The sequence below is a fragment of the Mus pahari genome, chromosome 14 (genome assembly GCF_900095145.1).
Source record: "Mus pahari chromosome 14, PAHARI_EIJ_v1.1, whole genome shotgun sequence".
In the NCBI taxonomy this organism is placed as follows: domain Eukaryota; kingdom Metazoa; phylum Chordata; class Mammalia; order Rodentia; family Muridae; genus Mus; species Mus pahari.
In genome coordinates this window covers 38,631,328-38,655,615 of record NC_034603.1, presented here as the reverse complement: position 1 = coordinate 38,655,615, position 24,288 = coordinate 38,631,328, and the positions used below count along the sequence as shown (strand labels likewise).

At 46.7% G+C, this 24,288-nt stretch overlaps 1 protein-coding gene across 1 annotated transcript; it reads left to right on the top strand.

Annotated features, from left to right (window-relative positions):
• The first annotated feature begins 1,367 nt into the window (after window positions 1-1,367).
• On the top strand, window positions 1,368-22,869 carry Scimp (SLP adaptor and CSK interacting membrane protein). Its single transcript, XM_021213942.1, has 5 exons — window positions 1,368-1,453; window positions 13,790-13,913; window positions 16,278-16,341; window positions 19,781-19,854; window positions 22,168-22,869. The coding sequence occupies exons 2-5, from the start codon at window positions 13,802-13,804 to the stop codon at window positions 22,368-22,370; spliced, it is 453 nt and encodes a 150-aa protein (XP_021069601.1). The 5' UTR covers window positions 1,368-1,453; window positions 13,790-13,801; the 3' UTR covers window positions 22,371-22,869.
• Window positions 22,870-24,288: the final 1,419 nt, after the last annotated feature.

Here is a 24,288-nt window from a genome sequence, read left to right as displayed (position 1 = left end):
ATTGAGAAAATGCCTTACAGCTGGATCTCATGGAGGCACTTCCCCAACTGAAGCTCCTTTCTGTGTGATAACTCTAGCTGTGTCAAGTTGACACAAAGCTAGCCAGTACACCTAGCTTGGGACAATTTTTGAGCAACTAAGTTTCAGCTAAATTGAGTAGGGAAGAGCACCAGCTTTGAGTGTGGACAGGTCTGAGTTGTTGACAGTCACCTCCCCAGCATGGAAAAACTGGTTCCCTGGCAGAACCTCCTCACACTTCAGTATTCTAAGAAACAAAGGAAGTAATCGAATTAAGTGAAGGTCTATTGAGATCAGGAACGTGAAACCCAGGTGGAGTCCTAGCCCCCAAGCAATAGCTCCTAACAATGGAATGCAGTTGGCCCAGAAGGCTTGGGAGAGAGAGCTGGGAGAGAGAGCTTGGCCTTGTGCACTTTCCTCCCAATTCCAAGTTCCTTGACGTCAGGTTGATACTTTGAAACTGGCCACCATAGAAATATTTACACCTTAAACACCAGTGAATGCTACCTGTGGGTATCTCCTGGGCAGGTGCTGGAACCTTCCCCAGTCACTTTGGTTGTCATCATTGTTCCTGAGTGCCAGAGCACCCCTCCCCGGGACGGGGACCTCACAGGCATCCATGCTGCCCTGAAGTGACAACTCACCACAAGCAGCTACTTCTACAAGGCGGTTTCTTTGTCTACTCATCCCAAACTTCCATTTCTAGAGACTATGGGCATCACTGGGAATTCTGTCTCAATTCAATTAACACTGTCCACTGGCCGGGTGTGACGGCATGCACTTGTAATCTGGTACTTGGGAGGCAGAAGTAGGAATGTCACAAGTTGAAGAACAGCCTAGGTTACACTCTAGGTATCGCCACCATGCTCTCTTAGACACTCTCTTAGAGTCACCTTGACGCCTCTAAACGGAAGTTAGGCCAACAGGTCCAGGGGTTCAACAGCCACTCTCGTGGGATGATGCATCTGTCTCCCATTTCCCACCATGCATCTCTGAGTGGACTCAGGGCCCCGTCTCTCTTCTTGAGTCCCACATGACCATGCCCAGGAAAGTTCAAGGGAGACTTCCCCCGGGGCAACCCTCTCACTCTCTCCCTCACTCTGGAGCCCGATCCCTCTCAGGACCCCCTTCCACACCACGACCAGCCCTCATGGGCCTCTGCTGGAGCCACGAAGGGCAGTGGGAAGGTAGATTTTAAAAACAGAAAAACAAAACCAAAAAAACCAAAAGAACTGGAGTAGTTAGCGTCACTAGAACGGGGATGACTGCCATGGGCTGACCAGAAAGAGGAAGTGTGGTCAGGCTGGTGCCCGCGGCCTCCAAGGGTGAGTGAGGGTATGTGGGCGATCAAGCCTCTCCCGAGTTGTGCTTGAGTGACACCCTCAGTCCACAGCTGTCTCCCCAGCTGCTTCCAGGGAACACCCCGGCAGTCTAGGTAAGTGTTTCCTCTTGCTTTTTCCGCCATAGTTAATCTATCCATGTTGCTGTTAGACGTGTGGTCAAATAGGCAACCCCACAGGCACGGGCTGAGGGGACTGTCGCTTGAGGCTGTGGTACACAGCTGGGTACAACTGGGGAAACAGTGGCCTGGAAGAGTCCGCTTGACGTTGCTGCTGAGTGACCAGCCATCTCCTTACTCCTCCAGTGTGTGTGCAAGTTTACCTGGAAGGATGAAGTCACAGTTGGGAGTGAGCTGTGTAAAGTGTAAGGAATTATCACTGTCTGGGTAGTGTCTGTAATATCTGGTATTCGGTTAGTAGAGGACCCTCACTGTGCTGTGCACTGTAAGCTCTAGCCACCTCTTGGTGCTCTTGGATGGGAGAATCAGAACAGCATGCCTCTCGGTGGCTTTGGCACTCAGCTGCTGGCATCTGGGATTTATAAGGCACCTGCCAACCTTCAGAAGCCTCAGGACACAGAGGTGTTTGGCTGGCGTGAGACCTTGATGGAGCCTTCTGCTTTTGACCTCTGGAAATCAATGTTCTCAATTCTTTCTTTCTTTCTTTCTTTCTTTCTTTCTTTCTTTCTTTCTTTCTTTCTTTCTTTCTTTCTTTCTTCTTCTCCTTCTTCTTCTTCTCCTTCTTCTTCTTCTTCTTCTTCTTCTTCTTCTTCTTCTTCTTCTTCTTCTTCTTCTTCTTCTTCTTCTTCTTCTTCTTTTCTTGAAAATATTTTATTTTCTGTGTTCGGGATTTTTTTTTCCTGCATGTATGTCTGCGTATCACATACATGCCTGGTGTCCTTGGAGGAGAGATGAGGACATCAGATCCTTGAAACTGAACTTACAGGTGGTTGTGAGCCACGACACAGTGCTGGGAACAGAACTTGGGAATCCTCTGGAAGAATGGTCATTGTTCTTAACCACTGAGCCATGTCTCTAGCTCTTCAGAAATCATTTCTTAATCCACGTATTATGCCACAGACTGTGTGGGAGGGCCAGAGGCTCCAGAAGTTTGTCCGGATAGATAGAGTTCCTCTCCCCTCCCCCTCCCCCTTCTCCCTATATCTATCTCTCCCTCCCCCTTTTCCTCCCTTTCTCCCCTGCTCCTGTTTCCTTTTTTTCCTAGCAAATAGATGTATTTCTGAACTATAGGCAGACAAATTTGCTAGGTAAGCAATAAGCTGTGGGGACTGAGCATGTGTGAATAGAATTGAGTCCTATGATATAATAAGTCAGACTTAGGATTATTGTGCGGCTGTCCCAGCTTGCTAAGCTGTATGCTGAGGCACACAAGCAGGAGCAGGACAGTGTGGGCAACTGCCAGTCCAGTTATTGGCCCAAGCACTGTGCTAACACATGCAGGCATCGCAGCTAGCCCATAACAAACTTAAATATCAGTGGAGCTAGGCATTCATTATGCATAAGTACCCTTACCTTGTTAGTTCTACAGGATTTACATTCTGACCTGACATCTTTTTTCTCCCCAGAGAGGGTTTCTTTGTGTAGCGCTGGCTGTTCTGGAATTTGACCTGTAAACCAGGCTGGCCTTGAACTCACAAAAATCCACTTACCTCTGCCTCCCAAGTGCTGGGATTAAAGGCATGTGCCACCACTGCCCATCCTGATACTGTTTTTAATGGAATACTAACCACAATGTCATTATATAGTGGGCTAGCAAGTCAGAATACAGAGTAAAGATATGATTACAGTATGTTCCCATACTTCAATATAAATAAAATGTAATATAAAATGTAATAAAATATAAACAGAATACAAGCTTCCTCATAGGGTTGTCTACTGAAACATCATTTTATACACCTTTAATCACACACTGGAGAGGCAGAGTCTAGTCAATCTCTGTGAGTTCAAGGCCAGCCTCATCTATATAGTGACTTCCAGTACATCCAAGGGTATGTAGAGAGACCCTGCCTCAACCACCCCCACCCCCCACACCTACAAAAAAAATGTATAATTCTGTATATAAATCAATGTCAGTACATTCATTTACAAGGACTTTGATTAACCCATTTCCTTTAGTAAAATATTGCATGTGGTTTTAAAGAGGCACGGGCTGGACATGTAGCTTAGTGGTAAAGGACTTGCCACGTCTGCGCAAGGGCCTAGGTTTAATTCTCAACATAAACAAACAAACCTACAGAAGACCGCAAAGGAAACATCATCCAAAACAAATACATATCGAGGAAAAAACAAGGAATTATCACTGTATGGGTAGTGTCCGTAATATCTGGTATTTGGTTAGTAGAGGACCCTCACTGTGCTGTATTTATTGTATTTATTTATATATTGTAACTATATTTTACATAAACGTGTCTTCTTTAGCAACAGATTTAAGGTCATAATGTATATTTAAACAGCAAAATATAAGTATCAATTTACTGAAGTCATTGGCCCCATATATAGTGTTAAGATGTGTGCATATCCTAGATACCCCACGATAAAATGTATTGATGAAGAAGCTATATCAGTCATAATACATAATTAAAAATCACCTGAAATCTTTTGCTAGCTCTCCACATCCCTACTGAAGCCCTCCACAGACTTCTCCTCTACCCTGGAAGCCCAAGCCCCTATTTATTAAGTTTGATGTAAGGTCCAGTCAGCTCAGGCTTCTCATCTCACACCCTATGCATACTAGACTCAAAATATTTTTTCATATATATATATATATATATATATATATATATATATATATATATTGAAAGATCCCCATTCCCGGGGAGACCCTCGCTCAGGTCCCAGGATGAGACGACGCCCCAATAACTCGAGAGAAACCATTCTTGATGCAATATGCATGAGGTTTAATCGGGAAAAATCAACATGTTGAGGACGAGCTTATAGGAAGGAGATTGACCCTTAAGCAGTTTCAATTGAGGGCTTTTAAAGGAAAGGGGGGGAGGAGTTCACAAAGAATGAGGAGCTGAGTAAACATTTCAGCTCATCTCTTACTGAAGAGTTACAGGCTATCTTTGGTAAACATTCTTGGTGGGGATCTGAGTAAACATCATAAGAGTGGGGATGATACATTACAGCCCATCTCCTACGAAAGGGTTACAATCTTATCTTTGGCAAACATTTTTAGTCCCTTACATGAAGAGGCACCAGGGTGAGTTTAAGATGAGTCAGTTTCAGAGGTCATCGGTAACCCAGGCTGAAGGTGAAAGAACTCTTTGCTGGGCTTTTGTTTCTAGGGGCCTAAGAAACAAATTGAGTTGTAGTCTTACAATATGAAACCCAGATATGGTGGCACTGGAGAAACGGAGGCAGGGGGGATCTCTGTAAGTTTGAAGCCAGCCTAATCTACATAGAGAGTTGCAGGACAGCCAGGGGTACATAGAGAGACACTGTCTCAAACAAAACCAAAAGTAACAAACAAAACTCACATATCCTAACAGCTAACCTTAGTCATGACTGTACCCTTCCATGCTAGCAGCCTTTCCCACCCTATGGAAGGTCCGCACTTCTAAGAGTTGAGATGGTGACACTCCCAGGAGTCAGTGTCTAGATTTTTTGGCAAAATATTATTTAGAGTCCTCAGCCAACTCTAGGAGCCAGATATTTTAGTTTAAGAACATCAACATCACATTTCCGTAGCTATTAATAGTTTAAGAAGTTACTGGTAAACCATGCCCCTTTCTTTTTACAGAAAAATGAAAGTTATACATTGTATTCCATCTGACAGGAGAACTGAAGATTGACTCCAAGTTGTGCTTAAGGCCCATCTGGAGGACCCTGAGGCCCTCTTGGCACTAGACGACGAAGGGGGAGGGCTTAGTTAGGAAGAAGTGCCTGTACCTATCTCATCTTCAAGCCATCAGAATAAAAGGATTTCCAGGGGCTGGTGAGATGGCTCAGTGGGTAAGAGCACCCGACTGCTCTTCCGAAGGTCCAGAGTTCAAATCCCAGCAACCACATGGTGGCTCATAACCATCCCTAACAAGATCTGACACCCTCTTCTGGAGTGTCTGAAGACAGCTACAGTGTACTTACATATAATAAATAAATAAATCCTTAAAAAAAAAAAAAAAAAAAGGATTTCCAGGTTTGGGGGTAGAAAGTTGATATTTTCTCCATTTTGTTTCAGCTTTACTCTAAACTGTAAATTATGCATCTACAGGAAGGCCTTCCATTTTTATTGATTTTTGCATAATATCTAAATAAAAAACACACTGCTTGGTATGCAAATGGAGCCTCTAGATAGCCAGCAGGCTGTTGTCCCCAGGGAGCTTATGTATATGAGCCATGGGGCTGTCACCCCCCTGGAGGCCCATTGAGCATCATTGCTTTAGGCTGACAGACAGAATGACCCCCAAGAAGGCCAGGGAGGATGCAGGGAGTCTGTGGAACTGCAGGTCCCTTGCTGAGCAAAAGCTCAATGGGACACAGAAATATGGGGGAGTCCTGAGGCTGTAGAGGTAGGCAGGTGCCGGTTGGGATTGATCTTGGCCCTGCCAGGCAGACTTTAGGGAGCTCATATTTCACCCTGCTTCACTGGCAAGGAGCTGTAGAAAGACAACAAGGGGTCATATTTATATGTGGCAGCCAGCAGTGAGCCAAAGAACTAAAACGGGACAGCAAAATGGCCCTTTGCGCAGGTGTCTAGAACCTGGGCTGGTGCACTGGAAGTGGAGCTACAGGGTGAGCGATGTGAAGGCTGGGGAAGGAGGTGAAATGTGGAGGTGAGCTTGCCAGCCTGTCACCGAAATGGAAGACCACAGAATGAGCCGACAGTGGAGACAGTGGACGCTTTCTGTAGCCCACTGTAAACACTCAATTTTAAAAGTCTCCACATGGCCATTCCCAACATACCTGGCAGCAAGATGGTCAGGTCATCAGTGCCAGACGGACAGACGGACAGACAACTAGAAAGGAACCAGGCAAGAACTGCTCACGCCAACAGTCTTAATAAGTGCTTAGCACAGGCCTTTGAAATCATTTCAAACCCTCATCCCATGCTCTGCTTTCCAAAACCCTTTCTAGTAAGCCTGTGGATTAATTTAGGAGGTACCTCTTTCCTCCTGGTCATCAAGGCTCACAGCTTCTGTGGTTAAGACTGTACTGCACTGACTCATGAACCAAACCCCTTTCCTGGTTCCCACACCACCAAAACAAACCTGCTGAGAAAGCATTGGTAGACACAGAGACCTTATCAAGGATTGGGCAGGAGACGGCCAGAGGGGAACACAGTGCATCTGTGAGCAACTACAGACTGAATGCAGTACAGCCATCTTCACTGCTGCATCCCTGACTGTTTCTGTTGGTGGCTTCTTGAGGCTCTGGCTTGTGCTAGGCCTTAGCCTGTCCCAGTTCTCATACTTGTCCCTCCAGGTTCCCATCTCTAAATATCTCCCTGTATATCCCAGAGGAAACACTCCCCGGCTCCTACCAGCAGCTCAGCTGATGGGTGGGTTTTCTGTAGCCAACCAGTGAAGGGCAGCTGTCCTTTCCAAGGCAACTGCTGTTGTAAATAGAAGGTTTGTGGTTTGTTCTTGATAATGCCGGTGTCTGGTGATCTTCAGAGCTCTGTCACATGTGTCATCTCTTGGAAAAGTTTCAGAACCCGTATGGAGGCCTTATGGATCTTGCTCCAGATACAGATGCTGGGCACCAGCAAGCTGCAGGGGAAGCAGCCTGTTCCCTGGGTGCCCAGCTCAAGGCCCTGGAGTGCCTCACCATTCTGTGGATGTATGTGACTTTCCAGTGTAAACTGTCTTCCTCCCCAGCCCCCACCCTGCTTCTGTATCTCTTCTTTCTTTCCTGTCTTTCTTTTTGTGTGCCTTTTCCTTTCCCTTTCTCGTTCTTTTTCTTTCTTTTATACAGGGTCTCAGTCTGTAGCCCTGGCTGGCCTGGAACTTGCTATGTTGTCTTAGGCTCACAGAGATCCGCCTGGCTCTGCCTCCCAAGTACTGGAGATTAAAGTCATGAATCAACAGTCTCAGGAATTCATGATAAAAACTAAAGTATTGTCGCTGGCTCCCCAGAAATGCTTTCTGAGGAAGAGCACATTAAGGCTGGGGTAGCCATTGCCCTTCCTTGCTTTCCTACCTTGCTCAACCACCCTTACGCTGTGGAATGTCCCACTCAGTCCTTCCCACACAGAACTGCATCAGGCTCATTGAGGTTCCTTAAAATGCCTTAGGTAACCTGGGGAATGCAGGATATCCAGGGGTAGCTAGAATGCCCCTCCCCAATGCTTGCAATGGCCTCTGCTTCTCAACCCACCTCCACCCACACTGGTGGCTAGCAGATGGAAGGCAGGGATCTCACCAGATGACATATGCCCTAAAAAGGTGACCTGGAAATAATACTACACAGGACAGGAATTTGAGACCCTCACTCAAGACTCTGTACGATATGAACAGTATGTGAATCTGACTGCTCACTGCATAAAAGCCAAAACAGGATGTTGGCAGGAAAGAGATCGGCTTCATCCAAGGAGTGGTGTCTGAGAAGGTGCATACTGATGTCCCCAAGGCTTCCTCCCAGAGAAGTTAGGTACATGAAAAGGAGGAAGTGTCCGGTGCCGCCCGCAGGAAGGCTACTTCTGGGTGGGTCTTCATCTCTCAGAGCGCCTGCTTCCTTTCTTGCTTTTCTCTCTGGCTACAGTGTAGCAGCCTCCTAGGGCTGGTTTTTGTCTGTAGACACCTATATCTGTTTTCTACAAGTCAAGCCTTGTAGTACTTGACTCACTTTGTGTTAGCTGTTGGACAGAAGGGAAAAAGTAAGAATTATTACATATTCTGGTGTGACCCAAGATCAGTACATGTTCTGGGTTCTATAAATCTAAATAAAGATTATCCGCGATTATCATCTTTTTTATTTGTGGTGCTGGGACTCGATCTCTGGGTGCTTGCGTAAGAGGCGAGCAATCTACCATGAAGCCACATCCTCAACCCCAGTTATTATCTTACTCATTCAGGGGCAGTTTATGCTTAGAGTTTAGAGTGCTAAGGGAAGAGAACCAACCTTGCGAAGGAAGGAAGGAGGAGAGACTTCAAGGGCCATTTCACAAAGGTGTGGCCACTATTACACACCCGGGCTGCATGACCACAAGGGATGTCCACCCACCGTGGAAAGAAGGGCTGTCAAATCTCTTACTCACCTGTACATCCACAGACACACATGCAGTGTCTGCTGTGACCCTGTGGCCTAGACACCAGGAGCATGGCAGTAAGAGAGGAGCCAGGGCCCTGCTGGTATGGTACTTTACACACCAGCATGGGGGATGGGGGAGGACAATGACCAAAGGAACACATGGCAGACAGGAAAGAGGTGCCAGCATTGTATGGGTGGGGAAAGATGTGTGTCATCTGTACTTCACAGAATAACCCAGATCTGAGGTGCCCCTTCCTGTATGTAGCTGAGGGGCAGTCATAGGGCTCGGGGAGGAGGGAAGGAAGGCTCCAGAAGTGCCACAGGGAGATGTAGGGTGGGAAAGATGGGCTGGAAAGAGGTGGAAGACCTTGTGTCTCACTTGGGAGCACTGTCCTCACTTGGGAGCACTGTCCTCACTTGGGAGCCTGCCTGCCTCCTGCCTTGGCCTACCCCCCCCCCACCCCAAGTTATTGACTTTGCTTCCTACTTTGGAGAAAATTGACATTTTTAGTGTGATCTGCCCTCTTCCTGTCCCTACATCCTTCTTTCCTCCGGTTCCATTCAGGGTCACTCCTTTCTCCTTATCACCAGTCCATTTTGAAAGCTCAATCTACGACCGACCTACCGGAGACAGCATCTCCCGGCTCCGCTCTAACTCTTCCTCCCTCCCTCTCCTCCATCCCAGCATTTCATTTTTCTCCTCCCTCCTGGAATCTTCACAGTCTGCAGCAGGCTGAAGTTCCTCACATCATAAACAAACAGGGCATTGGATACTTCTTTTCTTGAAACTCAGGCTTTCCCTTTCCGTGAAGACACCCACCCCCCTTCCTTATTCCTGTGGCAAACCCCCCTCCCAACTTCTTCTTCCTCTTCCTTTCCATCTGTGGCTTCCATCCCCCATCCACCTCCCCAGAGCTACAGATGTACGGAATCTGTAAATCTCTGAGACTCCCCAGGACGACTGGGGAGAAAGGGCAGAGAGTTTCGGGAGTTCTGGACACTTGAGCAGGAAGTGTCATGAGTTAGGGAGGGACACCAAGCTGGGAGGGCACAGGGGGCCACTTCATGTTCCGGGGAACTGCGTTTCGGCACCCTCTCCACATCGGCTCTAACTGTCCTCCAAGGACCTCAGAGAGCCAAGTCCTGGAAAGAAAACCTGAGGCACTAGGGAGTTAGTTTTTCTTCCTCAATGTGCAGGCAAGTGAGTTTAAATGAAGAAGTACAAGAAAGGTCAGCCTGGAGCCTTGCTGGTGAGCGGGAACTTGGTCGTCGATGCAGCCTTCCAGGGGCCATGGCAAGCACACAGGAAGGTATTTGGGTTCGAGGAATCTTTTCAGTGCCTTAATCCCACCCGGTTCCTGCTGCCACCATCTACGGCTGCTCCAAGGAACAGGTACATGGTCTCACCAGCACCAATTAGGAGTCCTACAGACCCGTCGAATGTGGGGCTCCTCACTCATACCAGAGAACCTTCTAGATGGCTTGTTAAAAATGCTGATTCAGATTCTCATACCAGATCCATAAGAGTTGGAAGTTGGACTTTGAAGCAGAATAGGTGCACAAGACCTTGTATTTAAGTGCATTTTGGTACCCAGGAAATTGAATGGTTTTGGGGTTTTTTTTTGTTTGTTTGTTTTGTTTTGTTTGTTTTGTTTTGGTTTTTTTGAGGCAAATTTTGGTTTCTGATTTTTTCCCCAATTATTTGTTCTGCAATCTTGTTAAGTTCTCCCAGGCCTCTATTTTCTAACCTGTAAAGTGGGATGATAATGGTGACTATTTAGCTTATGGAGCTATTGTGGGGATTAAAGGATCTGGGTACATAGAAGAATTAACTCATGGAACGTCAGCACACAGTACATATTGCTGTTTTGTTGTTCTTGCTGTTTGTTTATTTGTCTGTTTGAGACAAGTCTCATTATGTAGACCCAGAACTTGATATGCAAAGCAGGTGGTCAAAGAGCCCACCTCCCTCTGTCCCCTGAGAGCTAGGATGAAAGGCGAGTGCACCAGGCCTGGCTACATATGGGCATTCTCAGTGGTTTTTTTCATACTGAGGTTCCCTTTATGAGTAACTAGCTGCACAGAGACCCTGAAGTCTTGCGAGTATTGGAAAGTTTTGAGCATGGTTCTGCTTTCGGTTCTGGTATGAAGAGAAGGAATTTGTGGGTTTCATGTCAAGGTGGCAGAATAAACAGACACCGGTGTCTGAGCTGGAATCTCAGGTTGCCAGTCACCTCAGCTCTTCACTTGTCCAAGTTCTGCTTCCTCTTCTGAGAAACGGAAATGCGGTCATCCCTCCACAGTCGGGTTCTACATCTGTGGATTCAGCCAACAGAGGATGGAAAAGACTCCAAAGCACCAAGTGCCTCTCCACTGGTCATGCGCATTCTTTCCCCCCTTGTCATTGTTCCCTCAGCAGACACACTGTAGCGACTACCTTTATAGCACTTACCACATACGAGTAAGCAACAGGTGGTCTCAAGTGTGGAGAAGAATGAGCATAGGCTGATACAAAGACATATTTGCTCATACACTGTTTTACATAAGTGACTCACACACCTGTGCGTTTGGGTCAAAATTAAACGACAGGGTTGGACAGCCCTGCTGTTCCAGCCTAAGCCCATTCTTGGACCCACTTCAGCTCCGAGGGCCCTGCCTTATTCCAAGCGCGAGTTATGCCTTGAGAATCCCTCCTGATTATTTCTGTGTGGCATCTCAAGTCTGCCTTGCAGCAAGACAACAAGCCCCTGCTGCTGTGTGACCAAGGTGACAATACCGGACACCATGTGACTGACTTCGGATCAAAGGTGGTGGAATCATCACACTGTTTTCCTCTCCTTCCCAAACTATCACAAAAAGAGTCAAAATATTTTTTAAATATAACAATATAATCTCATGGGTCTGATTTAATCAGCGTCTTCTCATTGAGGAATAAGAGTGGAGTCATTTGTTATCAGAACCCTTTCCTTCCTCGAGGCTTTGAATCAGCTAAGATGGGGAAACTGTCCTGGCTCAGTGGAAGGACCCAGTGTAACCCTGAGAGTTCTTACACACTGGGAAGAAAGTTGGCAGAGGATGGCCAGAGGCAGACATGACAAGAGAGGAATGGTCAGAGCCGTGTAACAGGCCTGGCTTTGAAGACAGGAAGTGGTCTTGACCAAGAACTGTGAGTGACTTCTCAAAGCCAAAGAAACAAGAAAATGGATTCTCCCCTACAGTATCTAAAAGGGTATTGCCTTAAGGTCCACAGCCCTTTGGTTTTAGACTTACAAGTGAGATATTCATGAACTTCTGACCTCCAGAATTGTAAGATGACTTTATTTCATGAGTGTTTGCCAGCATCATGTGTGTGCAGTACCTACAGAGACCAGAAGAGGGAACTGCATTCCCTGAAACGAACTGTGCGAACTGGGCATGTGGGTGCTAGAAGCAGAACCCAGGTCCTCTGGAAAAACAGCCAATGCTCTTAACCACTGAGTAATTTCTCCAGTCCTAATATAACATCTTTTTTTGTTGATTTTTGTTTGTTTGTTTGTTTTAAAGATTTATTTATCATTATATCTAAGTACACACTGTAGCTGTCTTCAGACTCACAAGAAGAGGACTTTAAATCTCTTTACCGATGGTTGTGAGCCACCATGTAGTTGCTGGGATTTGAACTCAGGATCTTCGGAAGAGCAGTCAGTGCTCTTAACCACTGAGCCATCTCTTCAGCCCTGTTTTGTTTTTGTTTTTGTTTTTGTTTTTGTTTCCAAGGCAGGGTTTCTCTGTGTAGCATTGGCTGTCCTGGAACTCACTCTGTAGACCAGGCTGACCTCGAACTCAGAAATTCACATGCCTCTGCCTTCCAAGTGCTGGGATTAAAGGTGTGTGCCACCATGCCCAGCTATATAACATCTTTTAAAGAAACATAGCTTCATTATGTTGCCCAACCTTGCCCCGGACTCCTGGGTTCGAGTCATCCTCTTGACCCAGCCTTTTAGGCTCTTGAGAAGCCTGTTGTCCTCCGTAGCCCTCTGAGAGTTGTGGCTACAGCCTTGGACGCATTCTCAGCATCCTGACAGGCATTTGCTTGTACCATGTTCTGGTGGCTTCCTGCAATCCTGCAGCCTACAGTCTTATCTACCAGCTTGGCCACAGGCCTGGGGCAGAGTAAGATTCCGTTTCTGTATCTTTCCAGGGCCTGTAGTTGATCATGCATTCCCATGGTACATAGCCCCACACCTCTCCCCTGAATACCTCTCCTATTGGGTAGCACCCTAACCGTAGAACCAGCTTGGTGGTCTTAGGTGACATCACACTGGAAATGGAATGTGATTCTCTTGGGCCCCCTCTCTTGGCTTCACTCTCAGAAAGACAAGTTAGCCTGCTCTGTTAAAAGAGCCTCCTCTCTCAGCGGTCCACGGAGAAGGGGGTGACTTCAGGACATTCTTCATGCTGGGCACTGAACATTCCATGTGGGGGACTGCCATAGAAATGGCTCAGCTTTTAAAACACCTGCTGCTCTTCCAGAGGAAGGCTTGCTTCCCAGCACCCACACGGTTGCACACAATTGTCCAAAACTCCAGTTCTAAGGGATCTGTCGCTCTCTTCTGGCTCCATGGACACCAGGAGTGCATGTGGTACACAGACACACACACGCAGCCAAAACATACATATAGAATAATGTTTTTCTTAAAAAGAATCCCACCACTTCTCAATACCGTGTCATATGGCCAAGCCTCGGCATGGGTTCTAGGGAAACATGCCATATTCAGATCACAGCACCTAGCAAGGTACTTCGCCTAGCCCCACCCTCAAAACAAATAAACAACAACAGCAACAACAAACTCTCAAAATTCTCTCTCCGCAGTCATAAAAAGTATATCTTATCTTTGTGATATAAAGACCGGCCGCTGGGGATTGCCTTCGGTGGTATGCCTCCCCTCTGCTATGTCTTGGCAGTGGCAGCAAGTCATGGTTGTGGCCTATTTCTGGAGGGTCTGGTGGTGACACGACTCATAGCTAAACCTCGCTATAGCTAGACCCTTATGAAGTACATGTTACAGGTGGGACACAGTCTCAGAAGACTGTAAGCGCCTTCCCTGGGGTCTGCTAAGACATGGTCTGTAAGGTCTGACTGGTTCCTAAGCCTATGGGGTCAGGAAGCATGGTAGATGACAGCCCCAGCCTGCAAGCTTTCCACTCGGGCCCTCATGCCTCAGTTTCTGTTTTTCCTAGGCTTCCACAGCAATGAGTTGGTGGAGGGACAATTTCTGGATCATCTTAGCTACATCCATCATCTTCATCTCCCTGGTCTTGGGTCTCATCCTGTACTGTGTCTGCAGGTGGCAACTTAGACAAGGTAATGATGGCATCTTACCTGGCAGGGGCGGGGTGGGTGATGTCAGTGCAGCAAAACCCAGGATAAGCCTGGCCTGCATTGGGTCAGGAGGGGCATCGTGTGCCTTGCCACAAACCCCTGGGCCTCAGTTTCTCATGGGCATCGCAAAGGGGAGGAGATTTGGTCCGAAGTCAGAGGATTTGGGTAAAAACAGATGCAGGGTCACTGGAGCCCCCGTGTCTTCTGGGCACCGATATCGCCTTTTCCGTGGCTCTCAAAAGGGAGCAGACAGAAGTCTGTAGAAAGTCAACTGTCTTGAGCATTAAAATACAGATTCGATCAGTTGCTAAGTGAAGCCTCTGGACTCTTTGATGATGATTCTATGATGCTCCAGTCCCAGAACATGCTACAGGCAGGACAAACTGTAGGTCAAAGGTTTTATGGATGGGTTGCTGCCCCATTCCCTCCACTTGAGGCCTTGCCTGGTTACAGAAGATGGCCAGTGCAGGCTCCATGTTCCCCATCACTAGGAGTCTTTGCAAGGGTTACTTTTGAGAGTCCATGGAGTTTAAGTACCTCAGCCAAACATTAGGCAGAGCTCAGGGAGTCCTGAAGAGAAGGAGGAGGAAGGATCAGAGGAACCGTAGGGGTCAGGGACACCACACAAGAACATGAGAACATGGCACATAGAATCAAGTGACTGGGACTCATGGGGGCTCACAGGAATTAGGGTGCCTATAGGGGTCCCACCTGGGCCCTCTGCATATGGGTTATGGCTGGGAAGGTCGGTGGTCTTGTGGGAATCCTAACAGTAGGAGCATGGACTGTTCCCAACTCTTTTGCCTGCTTATGGAACCCTTCTCCTCCTACTGGGCTGCCTCACCCAGCCTTGAAGTGATAGTAGGCACTGATTTTATCGTAGCTTGTGTTCGGCTGCCTACTGTTTCTGATGGACGACAGAGCAGGGGTGGATCTGGGGAAGGGGCGGGAGGTCGGGAGAGACTAGGGGAGGAGCAGGAAGGGAAAACGGCAGTTGAGATGTAATGTATGTGAGAATTAAAAGGCAAACAAACAAACACAGATATGACCCATGATGAACGTGTTTCAGTAGCATGACTGCCTTCTCTCTTTAAGACCTGCTTTCTGCTATTATCACCACCTTGACCAGAAGTTTTTGGCCTCCGCAGACAAGGTGACGATTTGGAGGTGAACACTAATTTTAGGTTGTCTACAGCTGGGTTTTTCCATTTTGCTGTTTATCTCCAGAAAGTTGAACTCCCCGAGCAGTGGCAAAGTCCTTTTTAGGTCCTAGCCCTTTGAAAGAAAATTCAAGACAGGAGCATGTCCAGGTAACACACTGGGCACTGGGCAGTACACAGGGTGCCCTGGGCGAGCCTCCCTGAGCGCTCAGCACACTGTCCCACAGGCATCTGCTCAGTGAGAGCTGAAGTGCACGGCCTCACTGAGGGCAAGTCCTTTAAGCCTGGTCCCCAGCCCACAGGGAGACAGAGCCCCAGCAGAGGTGCTCAGGGGTTAGTGGCAAATCGGGATCAGATGTGCTACGTTCCCAATTTGATCTTCTTTTCCTACTGTCCCTTAAATAATTAATTTTTAATAAAAGGGAAGGGACTGGAGAGATGGCTCAGTGGTTAAGAGCACTGACTGCTCTTCCAGAGGTCCTGAGTTCAAATCCCAGCAACCACATGGTGGCTCACCACCATCTGTAATGGGATCTGACCTTCTGGAGTGTCTGAAGACAGCTGCAGTGTACTCATATATAGTAAATAAATAATATTTAAAAATAAAAAATAAAAGGGGAGGATTTATTCAGAATTCCATTATTTTATTTTATATATACTATATACACACACACACACATATGTATTTATATATTTTTTTATGTTTTTTTTTGTTTTTTTGAGTCAGGGTTTCTCCATGTAGCCTTGGCTATCCTGAAACTCACCATGTAGACAGGTCTGGCCTTGAGTTTGGAGATCTGCCTGCCTCTTCCTCCTAGGTGCTGGGGTTAAAGGTATGTGCCACCATGCCTGGCATCTTTTTTTTTTTTTTTTAATATATGATTTTTAGAAAGTATGTTCTAGCCTCATATACTTCTTTATCCATTGGCTGTCTTTTAAGTTTTTTCCCATGTATTTATTTGTTTCTTTGTTTATTGCTGTTGTTGGCCAAGTGTTTCCTCCCAGGCTTGGTGGCCAGTGTCCAAATGCTAGCTCTGTCACTTTGCAAGCTAGGTGTTCCCAAGTCTCTTATCTCTTGGCAGTTCCCTTCCTAATGCCCTGGATCTGATTATTTTCCACGGACTTCTAAATTCTGAAGTCACAACTTTCATTATGTGCCTTAATGAATATGGTTTCCCTCCCTTAGGCAGAAACTGGGAAATTGCCAAGCCCTCGAAACAGGATGGAAGAGATGAAGAAAAGATGTACGAGTAAGTGGAAGGAGGGGAGACCCCTGCGGTTCAACCCTAAGAGTCAACTGTTCACTGCCACTGGGGCCCTTCTGATACTGTCCTGGTGTGGCTGCGGTGCCTCCTTCCCTATGGAGTTGCTGAAGTGGATGTGCCAATATCCTCCATCTATCCCAGGCAGAAGGTCTGAGGCAGTGTGTGTGCAGGGCACCTCTGGCACCCTGTTATGGGCTCCCTGGTCATATTTATTCTGACAGGGGTTCTTACTGTGTAGGCTGTGTGTCCCGGGCTCAGTCAGACCTCTTTTCTTTAAGCAGATTACACATCTGAAAACATGGCATGAAAGTATAGCATTTGCTTCCCTCTTTAAGGATTTATTTTTATGTTATGTGTATGTGAGCTTTGCCTTTGAGCATATCTGTGCGCCGTGTTTGTGCCTGATACCCGAGAAGAAGGGCATCTGGATCTCCTGAAACTGGACTTACAGGCAACCATAACCCACGGTGTGGATGCTGGGAACCAAACCTGGGTCCTCCAGCCCTGAGCACTGGCCTTACATTTTGCTTTTTGTGATATGTTTTGTTTATTTGTTCAAGACAGGATTCTACTGCGTATCTCTGGCTGGCCTGGAACTCGCTATGTAGACCAGGCGGGCCTCAAACGCACAGAGATCCATCTGCCTCTGCCTCCTGAGTATTGGGACCAGAGGTGTGCGCCACCACGCCCCAGCACAGCTATAGTTTAATACAGCCAACATTAGATAAAATCAGCAGAGGAAAAAAGGCACATAAGGTGGAACCTAGGGGAAAACAGCCACAAGCCTCCAGCTGTCCTTCCCTGGTAATTCTGAGGACAGATCCCAGCAGCCATGTATGTCAACACGTGAAACATCACAGACACAAGCATGTAGTTCATCACAGACCCAAGCAGCTCAGCTGAGCCTTGGTACCCAGGGATAGTGACAGACAGCCCATCATTGGCCTAAATTACTCAGTCCCCAGCCCCTCCAAGAGTCAGATTGATATAACATGACTCAGGGGTTCAGATGAACAGAAACAGGGGCACCCCACAAATGAGATCATGAGCATAGCCAGCAGCAGTGGTCAAAATCCCAGATGTATAAACATAATAGTTAAAAATGTGAGGCTACACGCCTTTAATCCCAGCACTTGGGAGGCAGAGGCAGGCAGATCTCTGAGTTTGAGGCTAGCCTGGTCTACAGAGTGAGTTCCAGGACAGCCAGGGATAAAAGAGAAACCCTGTCTCGAAAATTAATTAATTAATTAATTAATTTAATTAAATGTGATGCTAAACACTGAGAGGTGACTACCCAGGATCAGGACCCGGTTAAGGGCCAGCCTTTGCCTATCTGCAAGAACAATCTACACTTTTCTAAAATGGATTGTATTGGTGGTGTTCAGAGAGACCAGCAAATATAACCTTGCCTTGTCCACTCTGATCCCCTTGATGAGTAAGTCAATCAAGCATCCCAGAGCCAGATGGCCAAGGCCTTGCTACAATGTGAAAACTTCCCACAGAAATGTGCTATTATGACATGTCTTAGTCAGGGTTTCTATTCCTGCACAAAACATCATGACCAAAAAACAAGTTGGGAAGGAAATGGTTTATTCAGTTTACACTTCCACATCACTAAAGGAAGTCAGAACTGGAACTCAAGCAGGTTAGGAATCAGAAGCTGATGCAGAGGCCATGGAGGGATGTTTCTTACTGACTTGCTCCCCCTGGCTTACTCAGCTTGCTTTCTTATAGAACCCAGGACCACCAGCCCAGGGATGGCACCACCCACAATGGGTCCTCCCACTTTTGATCACTAATTGAAAAAAAATGCCTTACAGCTGGATCTCATGGAGGCATTTTCTCAAGGGAGGCTCCTTTCTCTGTGATAACTCCAGCTTGTGTCAAGTTGACACACAAAACCAGCCAGTACACTACAGAATTTTTTTTCAGGAAGCACACAGCTCAACAAGTTGCTATGAATGAAGCAGACATAGGCAACAGGTCCCCAGTTCCAGAGTAGATATTGCTAACATCGTAGACATTTACTTCTAAGGCCTTTGGCCATGGCACCTCCAAATTCCTTCTAGCCAGAAGGATCCAGCCAGGCATTTGATTGTTTTGTGTTTCACAAGAGTGGAATAGCACATGGTAGTTTGCTTTTTTTTTTACCCATTTTTGTCAGTACTAGGGGGTCAGTTCAATTCTAGGGACTCACATACAACATGCCAGGCTCCACTATTGGGCTACCAGCCCAAGTCAGTATAATTTTTGTGAGATTCATTGAGTGTAATTGTAGACTGTTCATTCCTCTTGCTTAGAGCATTCCACTGTGGGAGTGGGCCATGGTAAATTTGTCCCTTCTACTGTGAATCAACCTTTGGCCAGTGTGATGGTGACTTGTATGGGAGCTGCTGTTACTGTAACAAACACCTGGTACAATCAGTTTATAAAGAGAAGAGGTTTCTTTTGGCTCACAGTTTGTGAGTTTCTAGTCCATGACTGGTTGGTCCTGATGCTTTGGGCCTGTCGTGAGTCATCATGGTGGAAGTGGCATAGAGTACAAAGCCAGGCACAAGAGGAGGGGTGAAGAGAGGCAGAAGGGACTCAGGGCCCACAGTCCCCTTTGAACACATGCTTCCAGTCACTTAAGAACTTCCCACTAGTCTCCAACTCTTGAATTTTTCACCACTTTCCAACAATGCTAAGCTGGCCTTTGGGGGCCATTTAGCATCTGTAACATGTTGTGAACAGCCCTGCTTCAAATAGCTGGACACATCTGTGGTAAATCCACAGTGGTGCTGCTGGTCACAGTGTCGATACTTAGCATCTGGAGGGTGCTTAGAATCTGCCTGATCCACCACATGTTCCCACATGAGGCTGTGCTCTGTGCTCTAATGACAATCCCTGCCCGTTGTGCACATGGGCTGGAGGAAATGGCTTCTTTAGGGTGACAGAAATGAAATGTAGAATCTAGAAAAGTATGGAAATACTTCCAACTTGGAGGACTCTAAAGTTGAACCTTCAACCCGGTTACTTGCCTTGCTCTCTGCAGCCAGCAGTAGGCTTGATCCAGACCAACCACTGACTCTCTCTCTTTTTCCCTCTGTCTCTCCTTCTGTGTCTGTCTGTCTGTCTGTCTGTCTGTCTGTGTGTCTCTCTCTGTCTCTGTCTTTGTCTCCCTCTTCCCACCTCTCTCTCTGTCGCTTCCTCTGTGTCTCTGTGTCTATGTGTCTGTCTGTCTCTCTATGTGTTTCTGTCTCTGACTCCCTCCCCCCCTCTTTCTCTCTCTCCCTCTGTCTCTTCCTCTGTGTTTCTGCATATGTGCCTGTCTCTCTGTGTCTGTCTCTCTCTCTGTCTCTCTGTCTCGGTGTGTGTGTGTGTGTGTGTGTGTGTGTGTGTGTGTGTGTGTGTCCCTCCCTCATCTCATTCCCTCCCTCCCTAGGAATGTTCTTAATTCTTCACCAGGCCAGTTACCTGCTCTGCCACCCAGAGGTTCACCTTTCCCAGGAGACCTGGGTAAGTACAGTCGGCTGATAACAGTATCATTCTGGGTGGGACAAATGGGTGGATCAATATTTAGCTTACTAACATAATTCTATAGGTTGGATGGCTTAAACATTGGGAAAATTACTTCCCCACGGTTACGGAGGCTGGGAGTCTGAGATAAAGGTGTTGACTGGTTGAGTATATGGAGAGGGCACCCCTGACTTGCAGATGGTGGCTTTCTTAAAACACACACACACACACACACACACACACACACGGGCACACATGTTCATGTTCATATGTGTACTTGTGCTTGAGAATGAATGTGTGTGTGTCTCTGAAAGCTAGAGAACAGCCCTCAGCTGCAATTCCTCAAGCACCATCCACCTTTTGTTAAAAAACAAAACAAAACAAAACAGTCTCTCATTGGCTGGAATTCACCAAGCAGATGAGGCAAGTTGGCCAGTGAGTCCTAGGGATCTGCCCTGTGCTGAGATTACAAACATGTACCCTATAACAGCACATATGAACATAGTAGATAGCTAGGTAGATAGATAGATAGATAGATAGATAGATAGATAGATAGATAGATAGATAGATAGATGGATAGGTGATAGATGGATAGATAGATGATAGATAATAGATAGATAGACAGATAGATGATAGATTGATTGATTGATAGATGATAGACGATAGATGGATGATACATAGATAGATAGATAGAGATGATAGATAGATAAATGATAGATAGATAGATAGATAGATAGATAGATAGATAGATAGATAGATAGATATGGGTTCTGGGAATCAAACTTGTGTCCTCATACTTGTGAGACAAGTACTTTGCAGACTTTGTCTCCCCTCCCCCCTTTTTGAGACAGAGTTTCATGTAGCCCAGGTTTGCCTTAAGCTTCCTTAGCAGCCAAGGGTTATCTTGAATTCCTTCATCCTCCTCCCTTCATTTCCCAAGTGCTGTGATTGAAGGTGAGGACCACCAGGCCTGAATGGTCCTTGGTTCCTGTGTCTGGCCCCTGTTAGGCACGATCTCATTTAAACCCTCAGAGCTCTGTGAAACCGATGATTGCCCTTGTTCACTCCTTTGACAGCTGACAACACTGAGGCCCAGAGACATTAAGTGATTTACCCATGATCCAAGTTACCATGTTAGTTCATTAACTAACTACTGGAGTCCAAACATGAGCTCATTTTTTACAGAAAATGAAATGGCAGGGGCTTTCCAATTTTCTTAGAGAAATATAAGATCATTGTGGAGGCAAATCTGATTCTCATTATGGGTTATCATGACAAAATACTTGAGTATTTAAAAAAAATAGTTTATTTTTTTTAAGAGTCTTATTTAGCTTGCAGTTTTGGTGTCTGAGTATCCAAACAGCATGCCACTGGAGAGCTGCATCATATGATAACTATGACATCACGGTAGAGCCCATGCGACAGCAGGAAATCACATCTTAGGGCTAGGTGGCAGATCACAGGGAGGATCCAAACAGGCTCCATCTCTTAAAGGCTCCACCTTTTACCCTTTCTTAAGACTTGTGTTCTTATGTGTTTGAGTGTCTGCCCGCATTTGTAGCATGAGTACACACATGTCCCGAGTCCAGAAGAGAGAGCTAGATTCCCTGGAGCTGGAGTTAGAGGTAATTATGAACTGCCTGACCTGGTTGCTGGGAATTGAACTCAGATCCTCTGCAGAGCAGTAGGAGCTCTTATCCATCGCCCCCTTCCCCCATATAATGTTACCATGAACCTCAGGAGAATCTCTTTTAAGTCATGGACAAAAAGCAGCAACCACTCTAGTTCTTGCTATAGACCATTCTGCACTGAGTCTATCTTTGAACACTACCCCTGACACACACACACACACACACACACACAGAGAGAGAGAGAGAGAGAGAGAGAGAGAGAGAGAGAGAGAGAGAGAGAGAGGTTTCCTTCCTTCTTAGCAGGCACATTTGCATGTAAGCAATGCCAAACAGTCTTGGGAGCAGCCTATGGTACCGTACGGTACAGGGAGGGATGCATCAACAAGTTCATCAGATCCTTGTGATCTGGGATCTGTGGGCATAACTGTGGTTCCCTTGAAGTGGGGTCTTAGAACCAAGATGTGAGAGTCAAGAGATCTTCCCAACACTTGTCATTCATGCACTTGGGTGATCCTGAGACATGTGTCCTGTCTGTGACTGGTTTTCCTCTGTGAAATGGGGAACTGGCCACCCAGGAAGTGGGAAGATCTGTAATGTGCTTGAAGCTCATGTTGAGCCACTCAGTCAAAAACACATCAGTACAGAGCAGCCTTGCGTATAGCGACCTATTTCTGTGCTTTAGCCCCACAGGAAGCGCCAAGACAACCCTCGGCTTGGTACTCATCAGTGAAGAAAGTTAGAAACAAGAAGGTCTTTGCTATCTCAGGCTCCACCGAGCCAGACAATGATTATGATGATGTTGAGATTCCATCAACCACTGAAATCCAGCACTCTAAAACCACACCTTTTTGGCAAGCTGAAATGGGTTTACACAGCTCATTTTAGAATAATCTAGAACAGTTGGATTGTAACACAAGCACTTCCTAATCCTCAGAGGAAGCCTCCTCAGCCATGTGAAAGCTACAGCAGAAGACAGGACAGCTTGATGTTCCTGAAGCTCCAGGTGTTTCCATTGCTACAGACGTTCATGTTGCTCCAGATGCTCCAGATGTTTCTGTTTGCTACAGATGTTCCTGTTGCTACAGATGCACCAGATGTTTCTGTTGCTCCAGATGTTCCTGTTGCTACAGATGCTCCAGATGTTTCTGATACTGCAGAAGCTCTGCCCCGAGATTCTGAGGGTGTGGCCTTGGCACCTCTGTGGAGGAAGTTTCCTTAGTGCAGACCACTGGGCCTGTGAGAACTAACTCATTTCTCAACGTTTTCTTTTGTTCCCTGGGTAAATGTAAGGCAGTGACTCTCAACCTTCCTAATGCAGGGACCCTTCAGTACAGTTCCTCATTTGTGGTGATCCTCAACCATAAAACTGTTTTGTTGCTACTTCCTACTTGTAATTTTGCTACTGTTACGAATCATAATGTAAACTCAGGGTATCTGATATTCAACCCCTAAGGGAGTTGAGACCCCTAACTTGAGAGACTGCCAGGGATCATAGTCTTGGTATTTGATTGTGTGGAGCCTCCCAGCTCCCATCCCTATGTAGGCCATGGCTATAGGATGCCTGTCTCCTTCCTCTCAAGCCCCACCCACCCCGAACCTCCTAGAAGCCATGACTTGTCATTATAGCTGAGGGTTCTTGTGATGCGCAGACATTTTGAGAGTCTGTAAGGTGAGAAAGTGACGCTGCCCCACCCGCTCACACCTCAACCCCAGGATATTCATAGAACGTGGACCAAACCCATCAAAGAGACAAGTTCTGACACAAGTTTATTTCCTGTGTTTTCAGACACTGTTTCTAATGATCATCAGAGGACACAAGTGGCCTCCTGACTTCTGCCCCCAGCTAGCTTTTCTTTGGCAGTGGGTGTGCTGGCTGTGCCAGGGAAAGTAGATTGCCCCAGGAAGAATCCAGTCAGCACCCTCCAGCAGCAGGGTACTCAGGGCTCCATGCCCCTCCTGTAGCTTTCACTCTTACACCTTTAGTAGCCATTCCTTACTTTTCCGTCCTGTCTTTCCTGGGGTGCTGTTGTCTCCTATTTTTCTCTCAGCAGTGCTGAGTGATGTTGCCAATACCTCAGGGCTCAGAGTCTCCTTTACCCTAGCAACTTCCCAACCACAGGCTTCAGTTCAAACCCCCTTTTCCAGTTCCATACTGCAGAGCCTGCAGGACACCTCCATCTGATTATCCCACAGGATCCTCAAGTTCAACGTATTCCATGGAGAACTGATGACGCATCCCCACCTCCACCCCACCCCACCCCCAGGCTTCTTGTGCTTGATTACTTCCTCCCTTGCTAAGGGCAGAAATTAGGTCCTTTCTTGCATCCTTTATTGCCAGTGTCCCCACCTCCTGTTGCCTGTGCCTCAGTCGAATTGGCTCTGTCTCCATCATTCTGAGGTCAGCCCATGGCCAGCAATTCTCAAAGAGAACTTTAAGAACCTCTAGCCAGGGCTGGTGAGATGGCTCAGCGGGTAAGAGCACCCAACTGCTCTTCCAAAGCAACCACATGGTGGCTCACAACCACCCGTAACAAGATCTGACGCCCCCTTCTGGAGTGTCTGAAGACAGCTACAGTGTACTTACATAAATAAATAAATATTCTTTGAAAAAAAAAAAAAAAAAAAGAACCTCTAGCCAGCGTCCTGCCTCTGGCATCTCAGATTCCTAAACACTGACTGGCAGCCGGTGATTTTCTAAAGTGAGCAACCGAATATTTCTTCCCATCGCTTAAAGCTCATCTTTTCCTATTAGCCTCAGAAAGAAGCCAAACTCTTAAATATGGCTTACAAGATTTGTCAGGAT

What these genes read in the sequence shown, in the direction of transcription:
- Scimp (XM_021213942.1), top strand. Translation starts at nt 13,802, where the DNA reads ATGAGTTGGTGGAGGGACAATTTCTGGATCATCTTAGCTACATCCATC. An exon ending in CAGGTGGCAACTTAGACAAG is followed by an intron (nt 13,914 to 16,277) that starts GTAATGATGGCA and finishes TCCCTCCCTTAG; the next exon opens with GCAGAAACTGGGAAATTGCC. An exon ending in ACCTTTCCCAGGAGACCTGG is followed by an intron (nt 19,855 to 22,167) that starts GTAAGTACAGTC and finishes TCTGTGCTTTAG; the next exon opens with CCCCACAGGAAGCGCCAAGA.